The sequence below is a fragment of the Odocoileus virginianus genome, chromosome 7 (assembly GCF_023699985.2).
Source record: "Odocoileus virginianus isolate 20LAN1187 ecotype Illinois chromosome 7, Ovbor_1.2, whole genome shotgun sequence".
In the NCBI taxonomy this organism is placed as follows: Eukaryota; Metazoa; Chordata; class Mammalia; order Artiodactyla; family Cervidae; genus Odocoileus; species Odocoileus virginianus.
Window position 1 is genome coordinate 80,184,752 of NC_069680.1, and position 21,933 is coordinate 80,206,684.

Genomic DNA, 21,933 nt, shown 5'->3' on the forward strand with positions numbered 1-21,933 from the left:
GAATCGGGCTCACAGTTGGCCTTCAGGCTCTTTTCCCTACACTACTGCCACTCCTGGGTGAAACTGTACTGATGCCATTTCCGGAGGCAGGGAGCGGAGTCTGGTGAGCAGAGAATGAGAGAAGGGGACTCAGCAGAACCACAGACTTAACCACAGATGGGTCCTGGCAGGGAGCTCCCTTCCGACCTGCAGTCTGGTAGTCCTGCAGAAGGAGGTTGGGGAAACCCACAGCAGGCTGTGCTGGGAAGTCCTCTCTCTCCAGGAAGCAGGGGAGGCCCTGCCAACTCTGATGCAGGTCAGATCTGCTTGCTCCCCATCCCACCCCTTCACCCTGGGTTGTCAGCAGAACATAAGGTTAAGTGCTCCATTGTGAAGGCCACCAGCTCATTCTTCTTATTGGATACAGCCTTGCAGACTGTAGCCTTGGACAGGCTCAGGCTCCTTTCAGATGCATCTGCACTACATCTGAGATGTTAATCTGTGGATCATGAAAGAAAGCTCTTTTTGCTTTGGGACCTGACAATCATCCCCTTCCCCTTGTCTGGCAATGGAACCTGTGGTTTGAGTAGAACTGTCTCCATGCCCTCCACACCCACCCTCTAACCTCGAGGCTCAGACCTGGTCAGCCCTCCATCCTCCTGATGACCACAGTCAATATGATCGCCACATGACCAAACTGCTCCTGCCACCACTGCCCCTAAAACCGAGCCGTGTGTGCTGGGGGAAAGGCTCCCTCTTGTTCCACCATCGTAAGCAGCACCAAGTGAAGCTGGAGGCGGCAGAGACCATCTTTCCTACCTCATGGGGAAAAATGGCCCGAGAATTGAGTCAACCCAGAAGACTGAGCCACGAGAGTCAGAGAGAGGGGTGGGGAGAGGGAGAAGAAGAAGGAGATGAGGAAAAGAAAAAGAGAGGGAGAGAGAGAGCCTGAGACACCATTTTAAATGTTTGGATTTAACAGACTCAAAGACTCTAAACCACCAAATCCTTCCCCTCCCCTTTTTTGTTTTTATTGGTTTGGGGCCATATCATGCAGCATGCAGGACCTTAGTTCCCCAACCAGGGATCAAACCTGTGCCCCCTGCATTGTAAGTTCAGGGTCTTAACCACTGGACTGCCAGGGAAGTCCCTGCCCAGCCCTCCCCCCCTCACCTTTTAAAACTAATTTGAGTTATATTTCTGTCACTTGCAACCCACAGTCCTGGTTGTCCTCACTTTAACCATGCTAAAAACACCATAGGAACTTGATGTATCATTTGATCTAAAATCATTTCTAGATTTTAATAAGAAAATTCATGCTACAGATGATCAAATCAGGCACTAAATTATCAGTATGTTTCTGTTCTACAATTTTAACAAATGAAAAATTACTGACTAGTGCTTTGTTCAGGATAGGAGAATAATCACAAGCACACGTTATTGCATTAACTGTACATACCTTTAGGGAGTCCTGTGTCTTGAATGGGATACTTGTCTGACTGCAGAAACCAACAAAAGGGGAAAGTTATTTTTTTAAACACTGTAGTCAATTATAAGATCAAAGTGAAAAGAAAGCTTTGTCTTGGGAAAGTCATGATTTTCATTTAAAATCTTGCAAGTTTTTAGCCTTGAATTTATCCATAGGCCTGACCCATGGCTTATTCTCAGTTTTAAAGAGATGAAATCAAATTTGATGAGACGTCAACGCTGGAATATGAAACAGAATAAGCCTTCAGCTCTGACCATAAACCACACTTCCTCTCTTGTCTGCAGTGTTATTTTACTCCCTGCAGCTCAAAACTGAGGGACTGTCATCTCTTTTCTCACCACTTCTGTGACATGCATTTGGGTCAATAAGCATGTATTCTGGGCAGCTCTCGCCTGGGTTGACAGGATTGAAAAGGTAACTATCCCATAAGTTGCATGAAGATCAGTCACCTATTGTTATGCACAGTTCCTCAATGCTTTCCTTGAGGGCAGTACTGTCACAGGGAATTCAAAATAGCAAATGCTCTTGCAATCATGTATTTCTTTGTTGGTCCTGATAAATATGCAGGTATCTAAGCTTCTGGAAACTTCTACTTCAGATTACACAATGTAGTTGTTTTCCAAAGATTTCTATGAGAGAAGCTTGAATGTGCCCAATTTCCCTAGCCTGCCCCTGACCCCGCCTCAGTTCCAGCATCATCTCCTCTGGGCCTTTGGGTCCATGGCCCTCCAGCTTAAACAAAGCTGCACCTCCGAACTCTCCTGTATGTCTCACCGCTGTCTTCCTTGGACAGAGGAGGAAGAGAAACAAATGCAGCACCAGGGATTCTTTTTGTAAGGGAAAAAAAACTGAGTTTATTAACATTATTAAGCTTTGAAATTAACATGACTTCCTTAACATAGTCCAATATTCTATGGAGGTTTGAGTTTACATGGTTGTCATCTATGTATTTAACTTTGCTTATTGATCAGTAGTTAAAGGAAGGCTGATATGCGGTCATCACTCAGTATCCTTGAGGGGCTGATGCTAAGACCTTCCATGGACACCAAACTTTGGATGCCCAAGTGGGATTTTAGTTCCCCAACCAGGGATGGAACCTGTGTCCCTTGCATTGGGATCAGGTAGTCTTAGCCACTGGGCCACCAGCAAAGTCCTATGCCATTTTATGGAAGGGACTTGGGCATCCAGGGATTCTGTTTTAAATGCCTTTCCTTGGAGTTTCTTTGGAGCAAAAGCCTCCAACCTCTTTCTACAAAAGAAATTAATCTTCTTTATGTTATAAATTCAACCTTTGAAGGGCCTGGGGTTTAAGGTCAGACACACTGGGAGTCAAGCATGTCTATACAACTGAGCCCCAAGAACACTTTGGACACCAGAGGCTGGATGAGTCTCCTTGGTTGTCAGTACTCTGTGTGTATCATCACACACCATTACTGACACCAGTAAACACTGTCCACACAGCTGAGAGGGGAACTGAAAACCACCTGCTTACAACTCTCCTGGGCCCTGACCTATACTCCTCCTGCTTTGGCTGACTTTAATCTGAATCCTTTTGCTATAATACACCACAGTCTTGAGTGGGAAAAAAATAAACATCAATCAGAAAGAACCTAAAAGTCAAACACTTTCCCCCCTGACTAAATCCTTCCCCATACTCTGCCCCCTAGAATGTGGAAAACACACCTGTAATAGAGTACTTCTCAGACTCTTTTCAAAGTATTTTTCTCAGACTGTGAGTGTTTCAAGAGAAAGGACCATCCCAAGGTTTTGACTAAGTTCAGTCTACAAGAACGAACAAGTGTGGGTTTCCTGGACAGACTGACAGTTGAGCAGGCCTAGAGGATGCCCAGGACTCAGGACGGCCACTGCAGATGGTGAGCATAGAGGATCAAGGCCAGGTGGTTGGGAGACTGATGGGATCATCACATCATCACAGATGCTCCCATCAGTGGTGGGAGCAGAGACAATGCTGGGGGTGGAAAAGGAAGACACAGCTGGATACGAAATAATGGAGCCGGTTCCATGGGAGACCCTGGAAGTGAGGTGAAGCGACTGAGGTGCCATCCTAGGATCTCAGGAAGCTTGACTCCCCAAACGCTGCTGCCTGCCTGGTGCCCACCTCTGCATACGGGAACATGGTCAGCACAGCCTTGCAGAAAGCCAGCCAAGCAAATCATCCCCACACAATAGCATAAGTAGAGAAGACAACAGCTGAAGGCCCCAGGATACAGCAGAGAAGGCTTTCCAGGTACGGAATGCTTAAGTTGAGTGGCAGGGTGCATAGGCGCTCACTAGGTGAGGAAGCGGGCAAGGCCAGCATTAGGGGTATCCCAGGATGGCGAGAGGGCGTGGGGCATCCAAGGAGCAGCAAGTAGCTACACACGACTGGGATGCTGAGACAAGGGGACCTCATGTGCCATGTCAAGGACTGTAAATTTAATCCTGAAAGCAGCAGGAATGTTATGGTTGAAATCTGTGCACCCCCTGTACACGCCAAAGTCCTAACCCCCAGTCCCTCAGACTGTGACCCTATTGGAAATAGAGTCAGTGTAGACAGAATTAGTTGAGCGGAGGTCACACTGGTGTAGGGCTGGCCCTTCATCTAACGGGATGGACATTCTTGTAAGAAGAGAAGAGACACAGACGCCCAGGGAGAAGACGGCCATGTGCCACTGAAGGAAGAAAGTGGAGGGAGGCAGCTACAAGCCCAGGGACACCACGAACTGCCGACAACCACCAGAAGCCAGAAGGCACAAGGCAGGATTCTTCCCTACAGGTTTCAGAGGGAGCACAGTCCTTGATTTTTAGTCCATTTGCAGGACCTTGTCAGGCAGCCCCAGCAAACGAATACATGGAAGCTACAGTAAAGGCAACTTGTCCCAGAGTCTGAGAAGTACTATAGTACAGTTGTGTTTTCCACATTCTAGGGGACTGAGTATGGGGAAGGATTTAGTCAGGGGGGAAAGTGTTTGACTTTTAGGTTCTTTCTGATTGATGTTTATTTTTTTCCCACTCAAGACTGTGGTGTATTATAGAGGAGTGAGGAGAGGCAGCCAGGACTCAAGGTGAGCCGTAAGGAGGGGGCCCCCGAGGAAGGGAGATGCTGGTGTCAGGGGATCGAGTGGACAGAAGACAATCACAGGTCAGGCAGTGTGAAGGGCGACTTAAGTAACCCTTTTGCAGGGGTCCCCAACCTTGGGATCTGATGCCTGATGATCTGAGGTGGAGCTGATGTAATAATAACAGAAATAAAGTGCACAATTAATATAATGCACTTGAATCATCCCCAAACCGTCCATCCCCTCCTGGTCTGTGGAAAGTTTGTCTGCAATGAAACTGACCCTGGTGCCAAAAAAGTTGGGGAGTGCTGCTCTATAGAACCCACGGCTTTAGTAACAGGCTACACCCGAGAGGATCATAAGACCTGGCCACAGGGCCACTGTGTGCTCTGCTTCTACACGAGTTAGGAGCTGGAAATTTTTCATATTGGCAGTGTCTCAAAGTTTGATTTCCTACCCTGTCCACATTTGCTAAACTGTGCTGTAGTTATAATACGAGGCCATGAAAACAAGCATTTCAGGTCTCTAAGACATTAAGGTGCCTTGTGAATCACGCCCCCCCCCTTTTTTTTTTGGCTGTGCTGGGTCTTAGTAGAGGAGTGCAAGATCTAGTTCCCTGATCAGGGGTTGAACCCAGACCCCTGCATTGGGAGCATGGAGTCTCGTCCACCAGGGAAGTCTCCACCAAAGACTTAAAGACATTGAACTGAAATCCCTTGAGAATACTTATGCCATTCTAACTAAATTAATACAAATTCTTCATGACTCAATAGATCACATCCTCCAGACACTTTGAAAAACAGGACTGTATCTCACACTGCATGCATAGTAACGCACACAATGCTGTCAAAGGCATTTATTTGGTCATAAGTAAGAGGCAGTACCGAGTAGGGAGCAGGGCTTCAGTCTGGCTGACTTTCTACAAACCAGCTAAGTGCCATATCCTCATCTACAGGAGAATAATAAAATCTTTTATCACAGTACACACAGCACAGAGTGGTTATGGGATGGTGGGGCAGGGATCTGAAGCCAGCTGATGGGTTCGACTCCCACCTGGGCTGCTTCCAAGTTTGGCGACTTGCCTCACTCCTTGTGTCTCAGTGTCTCAGCTATGAAGCAGGCAATGCCTACCTTTCAGGACTGTTTCAGGGGCAAAAGTGGTAATTGACAATGTATGCCCACCTACCTATGGGCAGCCGTCCATTACTGTAAGGTGTTCATATTTTTTCTTTCAACCCCAAGCTATATATTTTGATTTCTGAAGAACGGGGTCATTAAAAATAGATAGTATTAAAATTAGACAAGCAGAGACTTCTCTGGTGGTCCAGTGGTTAAGAACTCGCTTTCCAATGCAAGGGACACAGGTTCCATCCCTGGTGGGGGAACTAAGATTCCACATGCCACGTGGTGTGGCCAAAAAAAATAATAAATTTAAAATAAAAATAAATAAAAATACATACTTAAAAAGACAAGTAGATAAAGACCTCACATAATCTAAGAAGAACACTCCTGACATGTGCAAAATGAGAATAGAGCCTAACACCAATAACAAAGGGAGAAAAAAAAACAAACAAAGCCACACCATTAATGTCAAATGAGTAACCTACCGTATTAAGGGATATAGTGCTAGGGTCTGTGTCTTCCACTGGTTCCTTTGCCAAATGATCTGTCAACAAAACACAATAAGAGAATTTTCTTTAACTTAAAAGCACAAATGTATCCTTTGATAACTGTCTTCATATAAATGCAAGCTGCCCCCGTCAGTTTGGAGAAAAACTTTCAATCATTAGTAGAGACAAAAGAAGAAAGAATGGGTTCAGACTGCATCAGGAAAGTGATTAAGACAAACTACATTTAAAAAAATTATATATATATATATTTTTATATATATATTATATATATATATATATTTGGACAAATATATATATATATTTGGACTTCCCTGGTGGTCCAGTGGTGAAGAGTCCATCTGCCTATGCAGAGAACACAGGTTTGATTCCTGGTCCTGGAAGATCTCACATGCCATGGGGCACAACTGCTGAGCCCACATGCCCTAGAGCCTGCGCTCTCCAACAAGAGAAGCCACTGCAATGAGAGGCCTGGGCACTACAGCTAGAGAGTATCCACTGCTTGCCACAGTCCACTGCATCCACTGAAGGCCCACGAGCAGCAATGAAGATCCAGCGCAGCCAAAAATAAATAAATAATGTTAAAAAAAAAACAAAACATGTTTTGTTAACAGTTTACTTATAAATGTCTACAAACACTCAGAGGTACAAATAACTACAAATGATGCAAACATGATATTAATGAATGACTCTTTTACACTTTGGATTTTGAGATAGACTGGGACCTGGGACTCTCTACTGCGGAGCTCACGCCTGACAAATATCTCCTTGAGCAACAGATACAAAGAAACTATAAGGGACTGAAAATATCTGTGTGCATGTGTAGTTGGGGCAAATTATGAACAGCATACAATAAGGAACACAAAAAGGGCACAAACCAACTGCCATTTCTGAGGCGCTGGGAACAAAGGCAGGGAACTGCATACAGCACCACCATGGGGGTGGGCAGATCACTTAAGCCAGCGCTCTGGTCCATCCCCACCCTTGCCCCACTCAAGGAACTAGCCTGTCCTCTGTAGAGAGCAAGGGCACCTGTTTTCTTGTTTTCACTAAGAGTAAAGCTTTGCCTGAATTCCTCATCTGGTCTGTTATCAATCTCTATTGATTAAAAGGCAGGGAAGCCTTGTGTGCTGCAGTCCATGTGGTTGCAGACTCCAGACAAGACTGAGTGACTGAATAACAGCAATTGATTAAAGAGTCCAAGGACCCAGGTTGGCAACGATTTGATTATAACTTTGAGAGAGAAAATTAGAAAAAAGGCTCAGAGGTTAAAGTGTCTGCCAGCAATGCAGGAGTCCCGGGTTCGATCCCTGGGTTGGGAAGATCCCCTGGAGAAGGAAATGGCAACCCACTCCAGTATTCTTGCTTGGAGAATCCCATGGACGGAGGAGCCTGGTGGGCTACAGTCCACGGGGTCGCAAAGAGTTGGACACGACTGAGCGACTTGACTTGACTTTACTAGACACTTTAGGAAACATCTGCTGGAAAACTATCTTGCTCAATAACCACATCTGAGTGGGATCCTCAGTATTTGTGCAGTCAGCACACAATCTGCAAAACCCTAAGTGGCAGCCTTAGACCAGTCAAGATTCAACTTTCATTCTTCTCCCAAATCATCACGAAGTACATAATGTGGCCCAGGTCCGAGGTCCTGGGAATGCCTTGGGGCATCCAAACAAACAGGACAGGACAACCTATGGAGGTCTGTTCCTTCTCCCTACATGTCTTTCATTGAGACTGTGTCTGGACTTTTCACATTCCTCTCCCTGCGGGGTACTGACAATGCCCAAAGGAAAAGTCATGTGAAGGGAACATCTCTTTATCTGTTTTATGATAGGCTACAGTCAATGAAGAGATTAAAGGAGGTGGCCCAGAGGAGTGGATGCAGACAGAGATTTGCCAGTGTCCCCCCATGGAGGAGGGGACAGACACCTGCAACTCCACAAGTAGGGACTGTGCCCTTGTCCCGGGCAGAGCCCACAGGTGGCAAGATCACATCATGGAATGCACAGAGGGGGCTAACCCCTGGGTCCCAGGGTTCCCAGCCCCAGCAAAGAAATCCCATGATTTGGGTCTGGCACAGAAACAGAGGGCTCCTGGATCCCAGAGTCTTCTCAGGCTTGGACCCTGATGCACAAAAAATTCAAGGCCCCTCCTTTTCCAAGTGCCACATCAGCCTCTTAGACTCCTGTATTACACTAAGGAAGGAGCCCAGTTCAGAGTGAAATGGAATTTCCTGCCAGCCCAGCAGATGACAGACTCAGACTTGAGTTTAAATCGATATAAAGACAATAAGAACAAACTGTGTTGCTAACTCCATTCTGAGTCTACAGAACTCCTGCTGCCCAAATAAGAGACCATTATAACACAGAGCACATGGTGTGAAGACAGCAGCAATGCAGAATGCCGTGGAAACGCATGGGAGGAAGAGAAGCCCGCTTGGGGTGCACGGTGGGGAGACCAGAGCCTGCAGAAGAAGAGGTTCCAGAGTCTGGAAGGCCGAGTGGAAGCCAGCCAGGAGAAAGAGTCAGGGAGGGGAAGGCCTTCTGGACAGAGGGACCAGCACAGGCGAAGGCTGAGAGATGAAAAAGAGCATGACACGCTGGTGGGCTTCAGCTAGGTCCAGCCAGACATTTGCATTCGGTTTCCCAGCTCTGCTTTTCCATCCTTCTCACACTCTGGCTCCTGGGTAGGGAGTGGGTAGTAGAAGACACACGGAGGAGCCTCACGGCCCTTCTTCCCTCCTCCAGTCACCGCCTGGTCTCAGCCATGCCGGTTTCCCCAAAGTGAATCTGAATGACAATACCTTTTTTTTTTTTTTGGCTGAGTGGCTTGTGGGATCCTAGTTCCCTGATCAGAGATCAAACCCATGCCCCCTGCACTAGAAGCAAGGGCTCAACCACGGGACGGCCACCTGGGATGACAATACTTCAAACGATGACCTCCACCATGGGTGCGGGATTTTAGCAGGTCCCCTGTGCAGGTATCCTGTGACATGCAGGGCTTCTTTCCTAGAGACATTAACGCGCGAGGAAGTAAAAGGAAAAAAAAATGAAGAAGAAAATGGAGGAGACAGCTGGGAAAAGACAGAAATACCCTCAAAGCAGCAGTGAGGATGCAAGTAGATCAGTTAAAGGGAAGGCGCACAAGGCCTGGGGAGCAGGCTTGGGTCTCACCACCACACCGCTGAGACCTAGCGCTCTGAGTGACACCGTGACCCTGGATGACCCGTATAATTGTTCTCAGCCTCAGGCTCTTCCCCGGTAACACGAGCGTGGTCCAGGCTGGTTTGCACACCCAGCTGATCAGTGTTACTCTGGTCCAGGTTTGGGAATGACCCTCCCTGAGAATCTGTGCCTCGGAGGGTGATGGGGTGAACAGGAAGATATGGGCTGCCAACAACAAGTGTTTGGGGCCCCAAAGGCTCTTGCTTTGCTCTGAAATCTCTGAGAATAAATGAAATATAAGATGAGAAGGGCAAGGAGAACTTAATTTTTGTTGTTGTCGTTTTCGGAAGCACAATAGCAGAGTGAGAGGGCAATCCAGAAAGGCAATGGGTTTCAGTTCACTTCAGTTCAGTCACTCAGTCGTATCTGACTCTTTGCGACCCCATAAACTGCAGCACGCCAGGCCTCCCTGTCCGTCAACAACTCCCAAAGTTTACCCAAACTTATGTCCATTGCGTCGGTGATACCATCCAACCATCTCATCCTCTGTCATCCCCTTCTCCTCCTGCCCACAGTTGTTCCCAGCATCAGGGTCTTTTCCAATGAGTCAGCTCTTCCCATCCATGGCCAAAGTATTGGAGTTTCAGCTTCAACATCAGTCCTTCCAATGAACAGCCAGGACTGATCTCCTTTAGGATGGACTGGTTGGATCTCCCTGCAGTCCAAGGGACTCTCAAGAGTCTTCTCGAACACCACAGTTCAAAAGCATCAATTCTTCAGCACTCACCTTTCTTTACAGTCCAACTCTCACATCCATACATGAACACTGGAAAAAGCATAGCCTTAACCAGACAGACCTTTGTTGGCAAAGTAATGTCTCTGCTTTTAAATATGCTGTCTAGGTTGGTCATAACTTTCCTTTCAAGGAGCAAGCGTCTTTTAATTTCATGGCTGCAATCACCATCTGCAGTGATTTTGGAGCCCCCAAAAATAAAGTCAGCCACTGTTTCCACTATTTTGCCATCTATTTGCCATGAAGTGATGGGACCAGATGTCATGATCTTAGTTTTCTGAATGTTGAACTTTAAGCCAACTTTTTCACTCTCCTCTTTCACTTTCATCAAGAGGCGCTTTAGTTTTTCTTCACTTTCTGCCATAAGGGTGGTGTCATAAGGGTGCGTATCTGAGGTCATTGACATTTCTCCCAGCAATCTTGATTCCAGCTTGTGCTTCATCCAGTCCAGCATTTCTCATGATGTACTCTGCATATGAGTTAAATAATCAGGGTAACAATGTATAGCCTTGATGTACTCCTTTTCCTATTTGGAACCAGTATGTTGTTCCATGTCCAGTTCTAACTGTTGCTTCTTGACCTGCATACAGATTTCTCAAGAGGCAGGTCAGGTGGTCTGGTATTCCTGTCTCTTTCAAAATTCTCACAGTTTGTTGTGATCCACACAGTCAAAGGCTTTGGCATAGTCAATAAAGAAGAAATAGATGTATTTCTGGAACTCTCTTGCTTTTTTGATGATCCATTGGATGTTGGCAATTTGATCTCTGGTTCCTCTGCCTTTCTAAAATCAGCTCAAACATCTGAAAGTTCACGGTTCATGTATTGCTGAAGCCTGGCTTGGAGAATTTTGAGCGTTACTTTGCTAGTGTGTGAGATGAGTGCAATTGTGTGGTAGTTTGAGCATTCTTTGGCACTACCTTTCTTTGGGATTGGAATGAAAACTGACCTTTTCCAGTCCCGTGACAACTGTTGAGTTTTCCAAATTTGCTAGCATACTGAGTGCAGCACTTTCACAGCATCATCTTTTAGGATTTGAAATAGCTCAACTGGAATTCCACTCCATCCACTAGCTTTGTTCATAATGATGCTTCCTAAGGTCCACTTGACTTCACATTCCAGGATGTCTGGCTCTAGGTGAGTGATCACACCGTCGTGATTATCTGGGTCGTGAAGATCTTTTCTGTATAGTTCTTCTGTGTATTCTTGCCACTGCTTCTTAATATCTTCTGCTTCTGTTAGGTCCATACCATTTCTGTCCTATATTGAGCCCATTTTTGCATGAAATGTTCCCTTGGTATCTCTAATTTTCTTGAAGAGATCTCTACTCTTTCCTATTCTATTATTTCCCTCTATTTCTTTGCACTGATCACTGAGGAAGGCTTTCTTATCGCTCCTTGCTATTCTTTGGAACTCTGCATTCAAATGGGAATATCTTTCCTTTTCTCCTTCGCTTTTTGCTTCTCTTTTTCCCCCCAGCTATTTGTAAGGTCTCTTCAGACAACCATTTTGCTTTTTTTCATTTCTTTTTCTTGGGGATGGGCTTGCTCCCTGTCTCCTGTACAATGTCACAAACCTCCATCCATAGTTCATCAAGCACTGTCTATCAAATCTAGTCCCTTAAATCTATTTCTCACTTCCACTGTATAATCTTAAGGGATTTGATTTAGGTCATACCTGAATGGCCTAGTGGTTTTCCTTACTTTCTTCAATTTAAGTCTGAATTTGGCAATAAGGAGTTCATGATCTGAGCCACAATCAGCTCCCGGTCTTGTTTTTTTGTTGACTGTATAGAGCTTCTCCATCTTCGGCTGCAAAGAATATAATCAATCTGATTTTGGTATTGATTGTCTGGTGATGTCCTTGTGTAGTCTTCTCTTGTGTTGTTGAAGCGGGTGTTTGCTATGATCAGTGTGTTCTCTTGGCAAAATCCTGTTAGCCTTTGCCTGCTTCATTTTGTACTCCAAGCCCAAATTTGCCTATTACTCCAGGTATCTCTTGACTTCCTACTTTTGCATTCCAGTCCCCTATAATGAAGAGGACATCTTTTTTGGGTGTTAGTTCTAGAAGGTCTTGTAGGTCTTCATAGAACTGCTCAACTTCAGCTTCTTCAGCATTACGCATAGACTTGGATTACTGTGATATTGAATGGTTTGCCTTGGAAACGAACAGAGATCATTCTGTCATTTTTGAGATTGCATCCAAGTACTGCATTTCAGACTCTTTTGTTGACTATGATGGCTACTCCATTTCTTCTAAGGGATTCTTGCCCACAGTAGTAGAAATAATGGTAATCTGAGTTAAATTCAACCCATTCCAGTCCATTTTATTTCGCTGAATGTCGACATTCACCCTTGCCATCTCCTGTTTGACCACTTCCAATTTGCCTTGATTCATGGACCTAACATTCCACGTGCCTATGCAACATTGCTCTTTACAGCATCAGACTTTGCTTCTATCAGTAGTCACACCCACAACGGGTTTAGAACTAGTCTTTGAAGCACTTTGAGGTCTTTTATTTTTTTAATTTATTTATTTGGCCGCATCAGGTCCTAATTGTGGCACACGGGATCTTTCACTGTGGGGTGGGGGTTCTCCAGTTGCAGTGCACGGGCTCAACAGTTGCAGCAAGCGGGCTTAAGTGCCTCTTGGCATGTGGGATCTTAGTTCCCCAGCCAGGGATCGAACCTGCATCCCCTGCATTGGAAGGCAGACTCTTAACCACTGAACCACCAGGGAAGTTTCATTTTTGTCTCTGTTTTTCATTATTTTCACTGGAATGGTTGCTACTGTATCAGACTCTGACTTGGACCAGGCTGGGGCCGATGTTCCTCCTTACAGGTCAGTGTTAAATCTGCCCACAGACCCAGAACCAGGCCCGAGGTGGCCCCCTTCATGCTTGTTCTCCCAGGCCCATGTTGTGTACCCAAAGATATCTGGAGGTGGGCTGATCCTGGTTATCTGAGATCAATCTCGCAGTAAGCATTTGTCCTAAAGTATTTTCTTAGAGCTCTTGGACCCACATGTTGGCAATATTATTAAGTATAAAATAAAATAGTTTACTTTGAAGCTTTAAAATGTTTATTTTTACAGGCCCCAGGTAACAGCAGGCTGGGCCCCCAGACAAGGCTCTGATACCAGATGAGACAAGGGCACAAAGGAGCTGACCCAAAAAGGAGGGCACGTGAACTCCAAGGCGGCAGGGCCAGCAGTTCAGCGAGGGGCCGGTGGGGACGTTCCTACTGCTCCTGGCTGTCGCTATGCTCCCCAAAGCTGCCCCCACTCTCCTGGATCGATGACTCTACACGAGGCAGAGCATGCCAAGTCGCTTCAGTCATGTCCAATTCTTTGCAACCCTTATGGACCATAGCCCATGAGGCTCCTCTGTCAATGGGATTCTTCAGGCAAGAATACTGGAGTGGGTTTCCACTTCCTCCTCCAGGGGATCTTCCCAACCTAGAGATCGAACCCCATCTCTTACATCTCCTGCACTGGCAGGCAGGTTCTTTATCACTAGCACCCGACACAAAGCAGAGATCACCGCAAATGAGCTGGTAAGTGACCAAAGCGGATTTCACTGCTGGCAGTGAGAAGATGTTTCATTCATATGAGCATCTCCTGGGGAGCTCCTCAAAAGGCATGAGCGAAACTCAGTGGTGAACTGATGTCTCTGGGCAGCTGGAGGGACACCCAGCCTGGCTCCCAGAGCCCCAGGCGAGAGCAAGTGAGGCTGTCACTTACTTCTCTGGGCCTCAAGATCCCAATCTTCACTATTCAGGGGTGAACAGAGAGCCTCCACATGCTCTTCCAGCTTTGTAAGTCCACGAGTGGGGACTTCCCTGGTGGTTCAGGGGTTAAGACTCCACATTCCCAATGCAGGGGGCATGGGTTCGATCTCTAGTTGGGGAACTAGGATCCTGCATGGCACAGACAAAATAAATAAATAAATACTCTATATATATGTATATAATTTTTTTTAAGTCCATGAAGTAAGAAGTACGGGCTCCACAGGGGAAGCAGCATCTTCAGGTGAAGGTCACAGGAAGCCCAACTACAATTACAGCTCCCTCTTACAGGGCCCCCCGGGGCTGCTTGGTTTACACAGAGCCCCAGTTCATCCTCACAGCCACCCTGAGAAAGGACCATGCATCTCCTTTGTCCATACGGAGTGCCCAAAGTCACAGGGCAAAGGAAGAGCCAGAATTTGGATCTGGGGCTTTCTGACTTCAAAATCTGCTTGTTTTCCACTACCTTCAGGGTGCCAGAAGTGCTCCATGCACTGGCCACCTGATGACAGGCTCTCCTGGGGGAAGGGAAGGGGGATCTCTGTGCCCAGGATTTCCCTGCTTATAAGGACCAGTCACATTGCATGAGAGCCCACTCTAATGACTTCATTTTGACTGCTTCGGTAAAGACTCTATTCCCAAATAAAGTCACATTCTGAGTTATTGGGGGTTAGGATCCCAACAAAATTTTGGCGGTGGGGGGAAGAGTTCAACCTGTAACGATTCACTCTCGAGTCCTCAAATTCATGTCCTTCCCATGTGCAAAATACATTCACCCAACATTTCCCAAAGTGGTCATCATTCCAGCATCAACTCTAAATGCAAAATCCCATCTACCCCTCATCCACTCAAAGACCCATCTCTCATCAGCTTCCAGATCAGAATTCCCGGGAGCCCTGGAGCCTGTGGACTGCAGCCGGCAGCCTCTCCACCAGGAATGACGGAGGACTGCCCAACACGGAAACACAGACATGGGTGAGTTGCCCAAGAGCGGCCCGGTCATGTCCAGACACCTCCCTTTATGAATCACATTAGATAAGGGCCAGAATTTCCTCGAGACAGTTTCTCAGAGGAAGTTCAAAGATCTCCTCTAAAGATGTTCTTTCAGGGAAACAAAGAGGAAAGCGTGTCACAGCTTACTGGCTTTCTCAAATCTCAGGAGCCAAGAGAGTGAGGCCTCACGCTTCTTAGTGAAGAATTAAAGGCAATTCTTTGAACTTGTGATAGCAGAGTTAATTTATTTTTCCTTTGTTATTATTTTTTGTACCTAAGCTTTTCTTTTGACCTACAGCTGTTTTCACTCCTGAGTCTACAGAAGCCCTAGAGTCCTAACCGTATTCGGGATTACAGAAGCTCTCAGGGTGGAAGCGCTGTGTAATCTTCTTCCCCGTCTTAGACAGCAGCCCTGCTCTGTCATCCTTGGACCTCAGAGAGGGGGCTGGACCAGCTGAGAAAGAAGCAGGGATCAAGAAGGCGTGCCTCTGGATGGTGGCCAAGATGAGGGGGTCCAATCGAAGAGGGCGAGGGAAGGGGAGAGGAGAGGAAGAGATGAACCAAGGGACCAAAGAGGAGACACAGACGAGAGGAAAATACTTGGGTAGAGAGAAGAAAACTTAGAGGCATGATGAGAAAGGGTAAGAAATGAAGTGGGCATTGGAAAAATCCACTGGGAAGGGAAGAAGGAAGAAAGGAAAAACGCAGCCTGTCACCACTCTCTGGTGGATGCGGAGGAAGAACTGACTGGTCTAGCTTTGATAACAAGGATGCTCCCACTTTAGCCCTGGTTTCTGCACCCAGTGCTACTGGTGTTTGCAAGAAGGCCAGGGTGCCATCTCAGACCCATCTAAGCCAGGAAGGCTCAGAGGGGTGCAAGAGAGGGGAGAGGCCACCTCAGGGGCTGTCCTGAGCCAGTCTCTAGGGCCAGGGCTCCCAGAGAGCAGCCCCACCGTGCAGTGCAAACAAGATCCAGGGAATGAAGAAAGGCAGAACATACACTGATGTGCTCTGTGGCCCAGGGCACTTAACTCATTGCAACAAAGCAATGAACTCTTCTACCTCCCCAGCTCTCTTGACTTTCAAAGCTTCCTTCTTTCTCTCCTTAATATCTGTATGAACGCAAACCAGATTTTATTCACATTCAGCAGGCAATTCTGACTCATTCCATGTTGGATGGTTTATTAGTGGTAGAGATAGAGACTGACTACATTGTAACCAGCATGCCAATTTTCCTTCCAATGTGAATTTTTTTAAAGAGTTGTTTTTTAAATTAAGATCATACAGTATAATAATATTCACCTTTGTTATATGCATATGGATATACAAAGATATTTATTATTTTTCAACTTTACAAGGCAAACCCAGTTAACACATCTAACTTGATGAAGCAGTTTCTAAGATGCCAACACGGGAAGAGCTTTTACTGCCCACAGTTTGAGGCATTGCTGTTCAGTTGCTAAGTTATGCACAACTCTTTGCAACCCTACAGACTGCAGCCCGCCAGGCTTCCCTGTCCTTCAACATCTCCCGGAGTTTGCTCAAACTCATGTCCACTGAGTCGGTGATGCCATCTACCACCTCGTCCTCTGTCATCCCCTTCTCCTCCTGCCCTCAATCTTTCCCAGCATCAGGGTCTTTTCAAATGAGTCAGCTCTTCGCATGAGGTGGCCAAAGTACCGGAGCTTCAGCTTTAGCATCAATCCTTCCAGTGAATATTCATGGTTGATTTTCTTTAGAATCGACTGGTTTGATCTCCTTGCAGTCCAAGGGACTCTCAAGAGTCTTCTCCAACACCACAGTTCAAAAGCATTAATTCTTCAGTGCTCAGCCTTCTTTATGGTCCAACTCTCACATCCATATATGACCACTGGAAAAACCATAACTTTGACTATAGGGACCTTTGTCAGCAAAGTAATATCTCTGCTTTTTAATATGCTCTCTAAGTTTGTCATAGTTTGGGGCATACATGGTTACATTTTATATTTTCCATTCACTTGCCTACAAAGGCCCGTATAGTCAAAGTTATGGTTTTTCCAGCAGTCACGTATGGACGTAAGAGCTGTACAATAAAAAAGGCTGAGCACCAAAGAATTGATGCCTGCAAACTGTGGTTTGGGAGAAGACTCCTGAGAGTCCCTTGGACTGCAGGGAGATCAAACCAGTCAATCCTAAAGAAAATCAACCCTGAATATTCACTGGAAGGACTGATGGTGAAGCTGAAGCTCCAATACTTTCACCACCTGATGGGAAGAGCCGACTCATTGGAAAAGACCCTGACACTGGAAAAGATTGAAGGCAGGAGGAGAAGGGGACGACAGAAGATGAGACTTGGATGGTATCACCAACTCAATAGACATGAGTGTGAGCAAACTCTGGGAGATGTTGAAGGACAAAGAAGCCTGATGTGCTGCAGTTTATGGGGTCACAGAGTCGGACATGACTGAGCAACTGAACAACAATTCATTTACTGAGGTGATAAGTATTTAGCCAAGGCTTACTATGTGCTGGGTACGGGGCCCGGGTGTTGGAGATAAACTGTCGAGCCTTCTGTCTAAGAACTCATAGTTTAATGGGGGAGAAAGACAACGGTGAAATTTCACGGCTAGAAACGGTGACAAGCGCTGGAAGGGTGCACCAAGAGTGTGTAACGTGGAGCCGGATCTATATCCATTTTGATCTGAAATCTGAATGGTGAGCAGGAGATAGCTCGAGTGGGGTGATGAGTGGACAGGAATGTGAAGGGGGTCTTCTATGTGCAAAGGCCAGGAGGCAGGTGGTCCAGGGCTCTCAAGGAAATAGAGGAGGTGGCATGGCTGCAACGCAGAGACAGAGCAGGCTCACCAACTGAAGGGAGACCTACAGGTCTGTGCAGAGTACGCTGTTAAAGGACTGAGATATACGGGAAAGTCAGCACAGGTTTCTAAGTAGAGGAAGGACAGGTCTGCGTTGATATTAAAAGGTCACTCTAGCCACCTTTAGGTGATCAGGTTGGTGGAAAGCGAGTGGGTATGGAAACACAAGTTGAGAGGTCAGTGCAGGAAATTAGGTGAGACAGCATGGTAACGGGGTTTGGGGAAGAGATGGGAAAATTCCATTTAACAAGTTCCACATTATCACCACTTTGTGGCTTCATTACAGAAACGAAAGGGGCAAGTGGGTGTGTCCTGGTGGTTATAGAAACGAAATGAGATGTCAGAATGAAGTCATTTTTAAATCTTTCTTTTTAATGGAAGAACTCTATCTAATTGATAGAATTCCAGAGTGGGAATGGACATGAGGGTATATTCAGATGCCTGAAGATGTTCTTAAGCATCTCTGCAAGTGACAGAGACAGCTCTACTTAGGAGGGCTCCCCACTATTTGCAGGAAGCCAAAAAGAGTCCACTATAAGTTTAGGTTCTACCTTTTAAAAGTCAAGAGACAGGTTCATACCAGATGACATCCTCAGCTCTCTCGACCTACCACATGTGCTGGGATTTCCAAGTCCCTTTGTTTCAGGCTGTGTGCCTCCATCTTGGCTGGGCCACACAGACCAAGTACCATCGCTGGAATTCTAGATCCTGCAATGCTACTACTGCCATCTAAGATCCCACTAGTTGCCCTGGTGGCCTCATCATACTTTTGACTCATTGACGCTTTTATACATGATACTGTGTCCCAGCCCCCACCTTCTCTGGTGCCACTGACGGGGGGAGCGGGGGCGTGGGGCAAGCAGACTTTCTATATATCCCCATTCAATGGGTCCCTATAAAGATATTTTTGAATCTCCCTCACCATCATCATTTAATAAGATCTGAAACCACTGTTCATAAAATCTAGCTTAACACCTCTTGCACCTAGTCAGTTAGGTTTTCAGAAGAGGAAGTGGATGTGGAGGTGAGAGTTGGGGGGCAGGGGCAGAATTTCTCCCTTCATTTCCTCTTCTGTTTTTTCAAACAATGAAAACGAGGGAGGAGAAGGATACCCAAACTATGCATTTATTTTCCATCTCTTATGGATAAAATGTTTACCATTCCCCACTTGAAGAAGAATTTAGATCTTCCTTTAAGATCTCCAGGAAGTCCTCCCAGAGCAGCACATCACAATGCCAATTTAGTGATCTTCTGACTCACCTCCACGTACTTTCTGTCTCCTTCTCCTAACTGCTCAAGCCCTAAGCGAACAATGAAACAGTCAGGCTCCCATGCTGCCCACGAAAGAAAATAGGAAACACCTCTCTAAGCAGTTTCATATACCTGGGATTCTCCCTAACCTTTCCTGCCTCAACGAAACTAGAAACTGCCCCAGTGTGCTCCAGGGGATACATCATTCACTCATTTAAGTGTTCAACAAACATTCACTGAGGATTAGCCAAGGTTATGGGAGAGGAAGGACAGAGAATTTCCGAAGGTGAAGTCTGAGAAAGATTCTAAACTCAAGTGAGATTAACAGCTAGATCCTGACCTCAGTTACAACTCAGTGTTTTACGGTTCTTAAATTCAAGTCAGATGGAAGAAAAGGCTAGAATCTGGCTTCAGATACAAACAGTGTTGAACGATAAGGACAGAACTAGCGGCCTTTCTAATCAAAGGCCTCTCCAGGTGGGATCCCACCAGTGGGATCCACCGCTTGGTTTTGCGGATACGTTTACCAAAGAGCTCCAAGAGCCAATATTTAGAACCCAAAGCATTTAATAAAAGTGAAATGAGGAGACAGGAGGAGAAATGAGAAAGCACGTGAGTGGGGAGAAAGGACGAGATCGGGAGGAAGAAATGCACCCCCAGCCACCCCTTGCACTCGCCCCTGCTGAGAGGTTTGAGAGGCTTGTTTCAACCCGGCACCCTGGGTCCAGAACAAAGCGGCTGGGGCCACGAGTGGGAAGAGGAAAGGGGAGTCTCAGGCATCCGAGGGGCTGACGGGGCTGCGGGGGGCGCAGGAGGCGGGTGCCACCAGCAGGCGCTCCCCGGGGCTGACCGGACCTGAGCGAGCCTGGGTGGGGCGCCGCGGTCCAGGGTGGCCCCAGGTCGCCCCTCAGGGCTCGCGGGGAGCACGGCCCCGACAACCCTGCCGCAGCCGCGGGCGCCTCCAGATCTCGCGACCCGCGGTCCCCGCTCCAGGTGAGGGCGCGGCGCGGTGCCACCTTACCCGCGCGCAGAGGGTCGTCCGGAGAAGCCATGGGAGCGGGGTGGGGCCGACGGGCGCCCGAGGGGCCTGGGCGGCCTCCGGGACTGGGGAGGAGATCCGGGTGCTGAGCCTGGGAGTCTTGCAGCTCCGACGCGCGGGGAGCGAATCTCCGCGGCTCCGCGCGCCCCTCCTCCTCCAGCGCCTCCCCCGTCTCCTCCTCCCTCTCTCCGCAGCCCTTCCCCGCGCTCACTTCCTGCTTGGCAATTAGCAAAGCCCCTGCAGGAGCGTCCCGATCCCCCGCCTCCAGAGGCGCGGGCGGGAACCCGGGCCCCACAGGCCGGGGCGTGGGGAGGAGTCCCCGGCTGCCCGGGACTCCCAGCGCCCGCCGCGGGCGCCCTTGCAGTCCCGCGTCCGGGTCCCCCCGCAGGTCCCGCCGCGGAGCTCACGTGTCTGCTGCCCGGCACCGGCGGCGAAGCAATTATTAATTAGCCTTAAAACCTGGCTGCAGTCACGGCTCGCCCTACGGGCTCCTCATCTCGCCCTGAGTCGGAACGCAACTTTACTCCGCGCACAGGCCTGGGCTGAGATGCCTGGCGGCGATCTGATATTTAAACCATTTCCTGATCTTAGGCAGAGAACGCCGCTGCATGATGGCACACGCTAATAATTTCGATTTTGATTTTTCTTTGGCATTGGTTATTACATGACCTCCAGGTTAAGTGCAACACAAAACGAGTGAAAAGAGGAAGCTTGATACACGGTCGCACAGCCTCGCTAGAAAAATAGCTTAGCACTCCCGTGGAAATGCTGAATCGGTTCTTTAATAAACGTCCATGGCTAATTCAATGTATGACAAAAACCACTGCAATGCTGTAAAGTAATTAGCCTCCAACTAATAAAAATTAAAAAAATTTAAAAAAAAAAAAAAAGAAAAATAGCTTAGCACTCCCGTGGAAATGCTGAATCGGTTCTTTAATAAACCAAAGTCTAAATACAACTTCTGAACTTAAATGCTATTCCCCCCTCCCCCGACCGGCAACTACTTAAATCTACATTTCAGTATATTCACCCTAGAAGAGAACTTCAAGTTTTTGTCTCAAAAGTGGCGGTAGCACCTGGTACCCCAAAGGCGGAGAGTGGCCTTTGCGTTTGGAAGATTGTGTATGGGTATTTTTGTATTAAAAAATATTTAAAAGCAAAAAAAAAAAAAAAGTCTTTTTAAATTTTAATTTTCATTTCATTTTATACCAGTTACATGTGCATGACTGGAATCGTTTACTAAGCATATATATGATGGTTATAGTTTAACTAAATCTAACATCAATCATAAATCTTTTATTATACAGTGGTAACAGGTAATTTAAAAGGAATCTCTTAAGGGTTTAAAATAATCTCTGTCTTTCTTCGCAGGTAAGAATTGAAAGGTATAAATTAACTGGAAAGAGATAACTAATAGCTTTTAGTCAATTTATGAGAAAGGAACAGCCTCTAGCTAAAACCCAGCTCTAAAAATGCAGGAAACCAGAAAGTATCTATCATACCTACCCTCTTGGTGCCCAGGGGCCTGCTTGGTGCTTCTCTCCATCTGTTTAGTCGTCCTGAGGCCCATGGCACTCTCCAGATCGCTGCCTTATTCTCTGGAATATGCCATGGAAGAAACTAGAGGCTCAGAGAAGAGGGTCCTGCTGAGTGTTGACCTTCTGATGGAGAGTTGCTGGGGAATTTGTGGGTGGGAGGACGAACTTCCTTTCGGTCTGCCTTCTGACAGGAAGGGAAATTTTTTAAAAGGGTGTTTTAGCATCCATTCTGAGATTTGGTTTGTGGTTCTTTACTTCTCATGAAGGTGGAATTATTTCTGAGGTTAGTTGTCAAGAACCACATATCAAGTCAGCAACACAACCTCAAGCATTGCTGTAAAGCTGGTTTGCTTTTCAAAA

General features: G+C 46.8%; 1 protein-coding gene across 1 annotated transcript in view; it reads right to left on the bottom strand.

The window, feature by feature from the left end:
• Window positions 1-21,712, bottom strand: part of EDARADD (EDAR associated via death domain) — a 68,229-nt gene extending 46,517 nt beyond the window's left edge. The window contains exons 1-3 of the mRNA XM_070471041.1: window positions 21,542-21,712; window positions 6,135-6,193; window positions 1,439-1,478 (exon numbers count right to left, since the gene is read on the bottom strand). Coding sequence (XP_070327142.1) covers window positions 1,439-1,478; window positions 6,135-6,193; window positions 21,542-21,605 — 163 coding nt within the window. The 5' untranslated portion in view covers window positions 21,606-21,712. The remainder of the gene's footprint in view (window positions 1-1,438; window positions 1,479-6,134; window positions 6,194-21,541) is intronic.
• Between the last annotated feature and the right edge of the window lie 221 nt (window positions 21,713-21,933).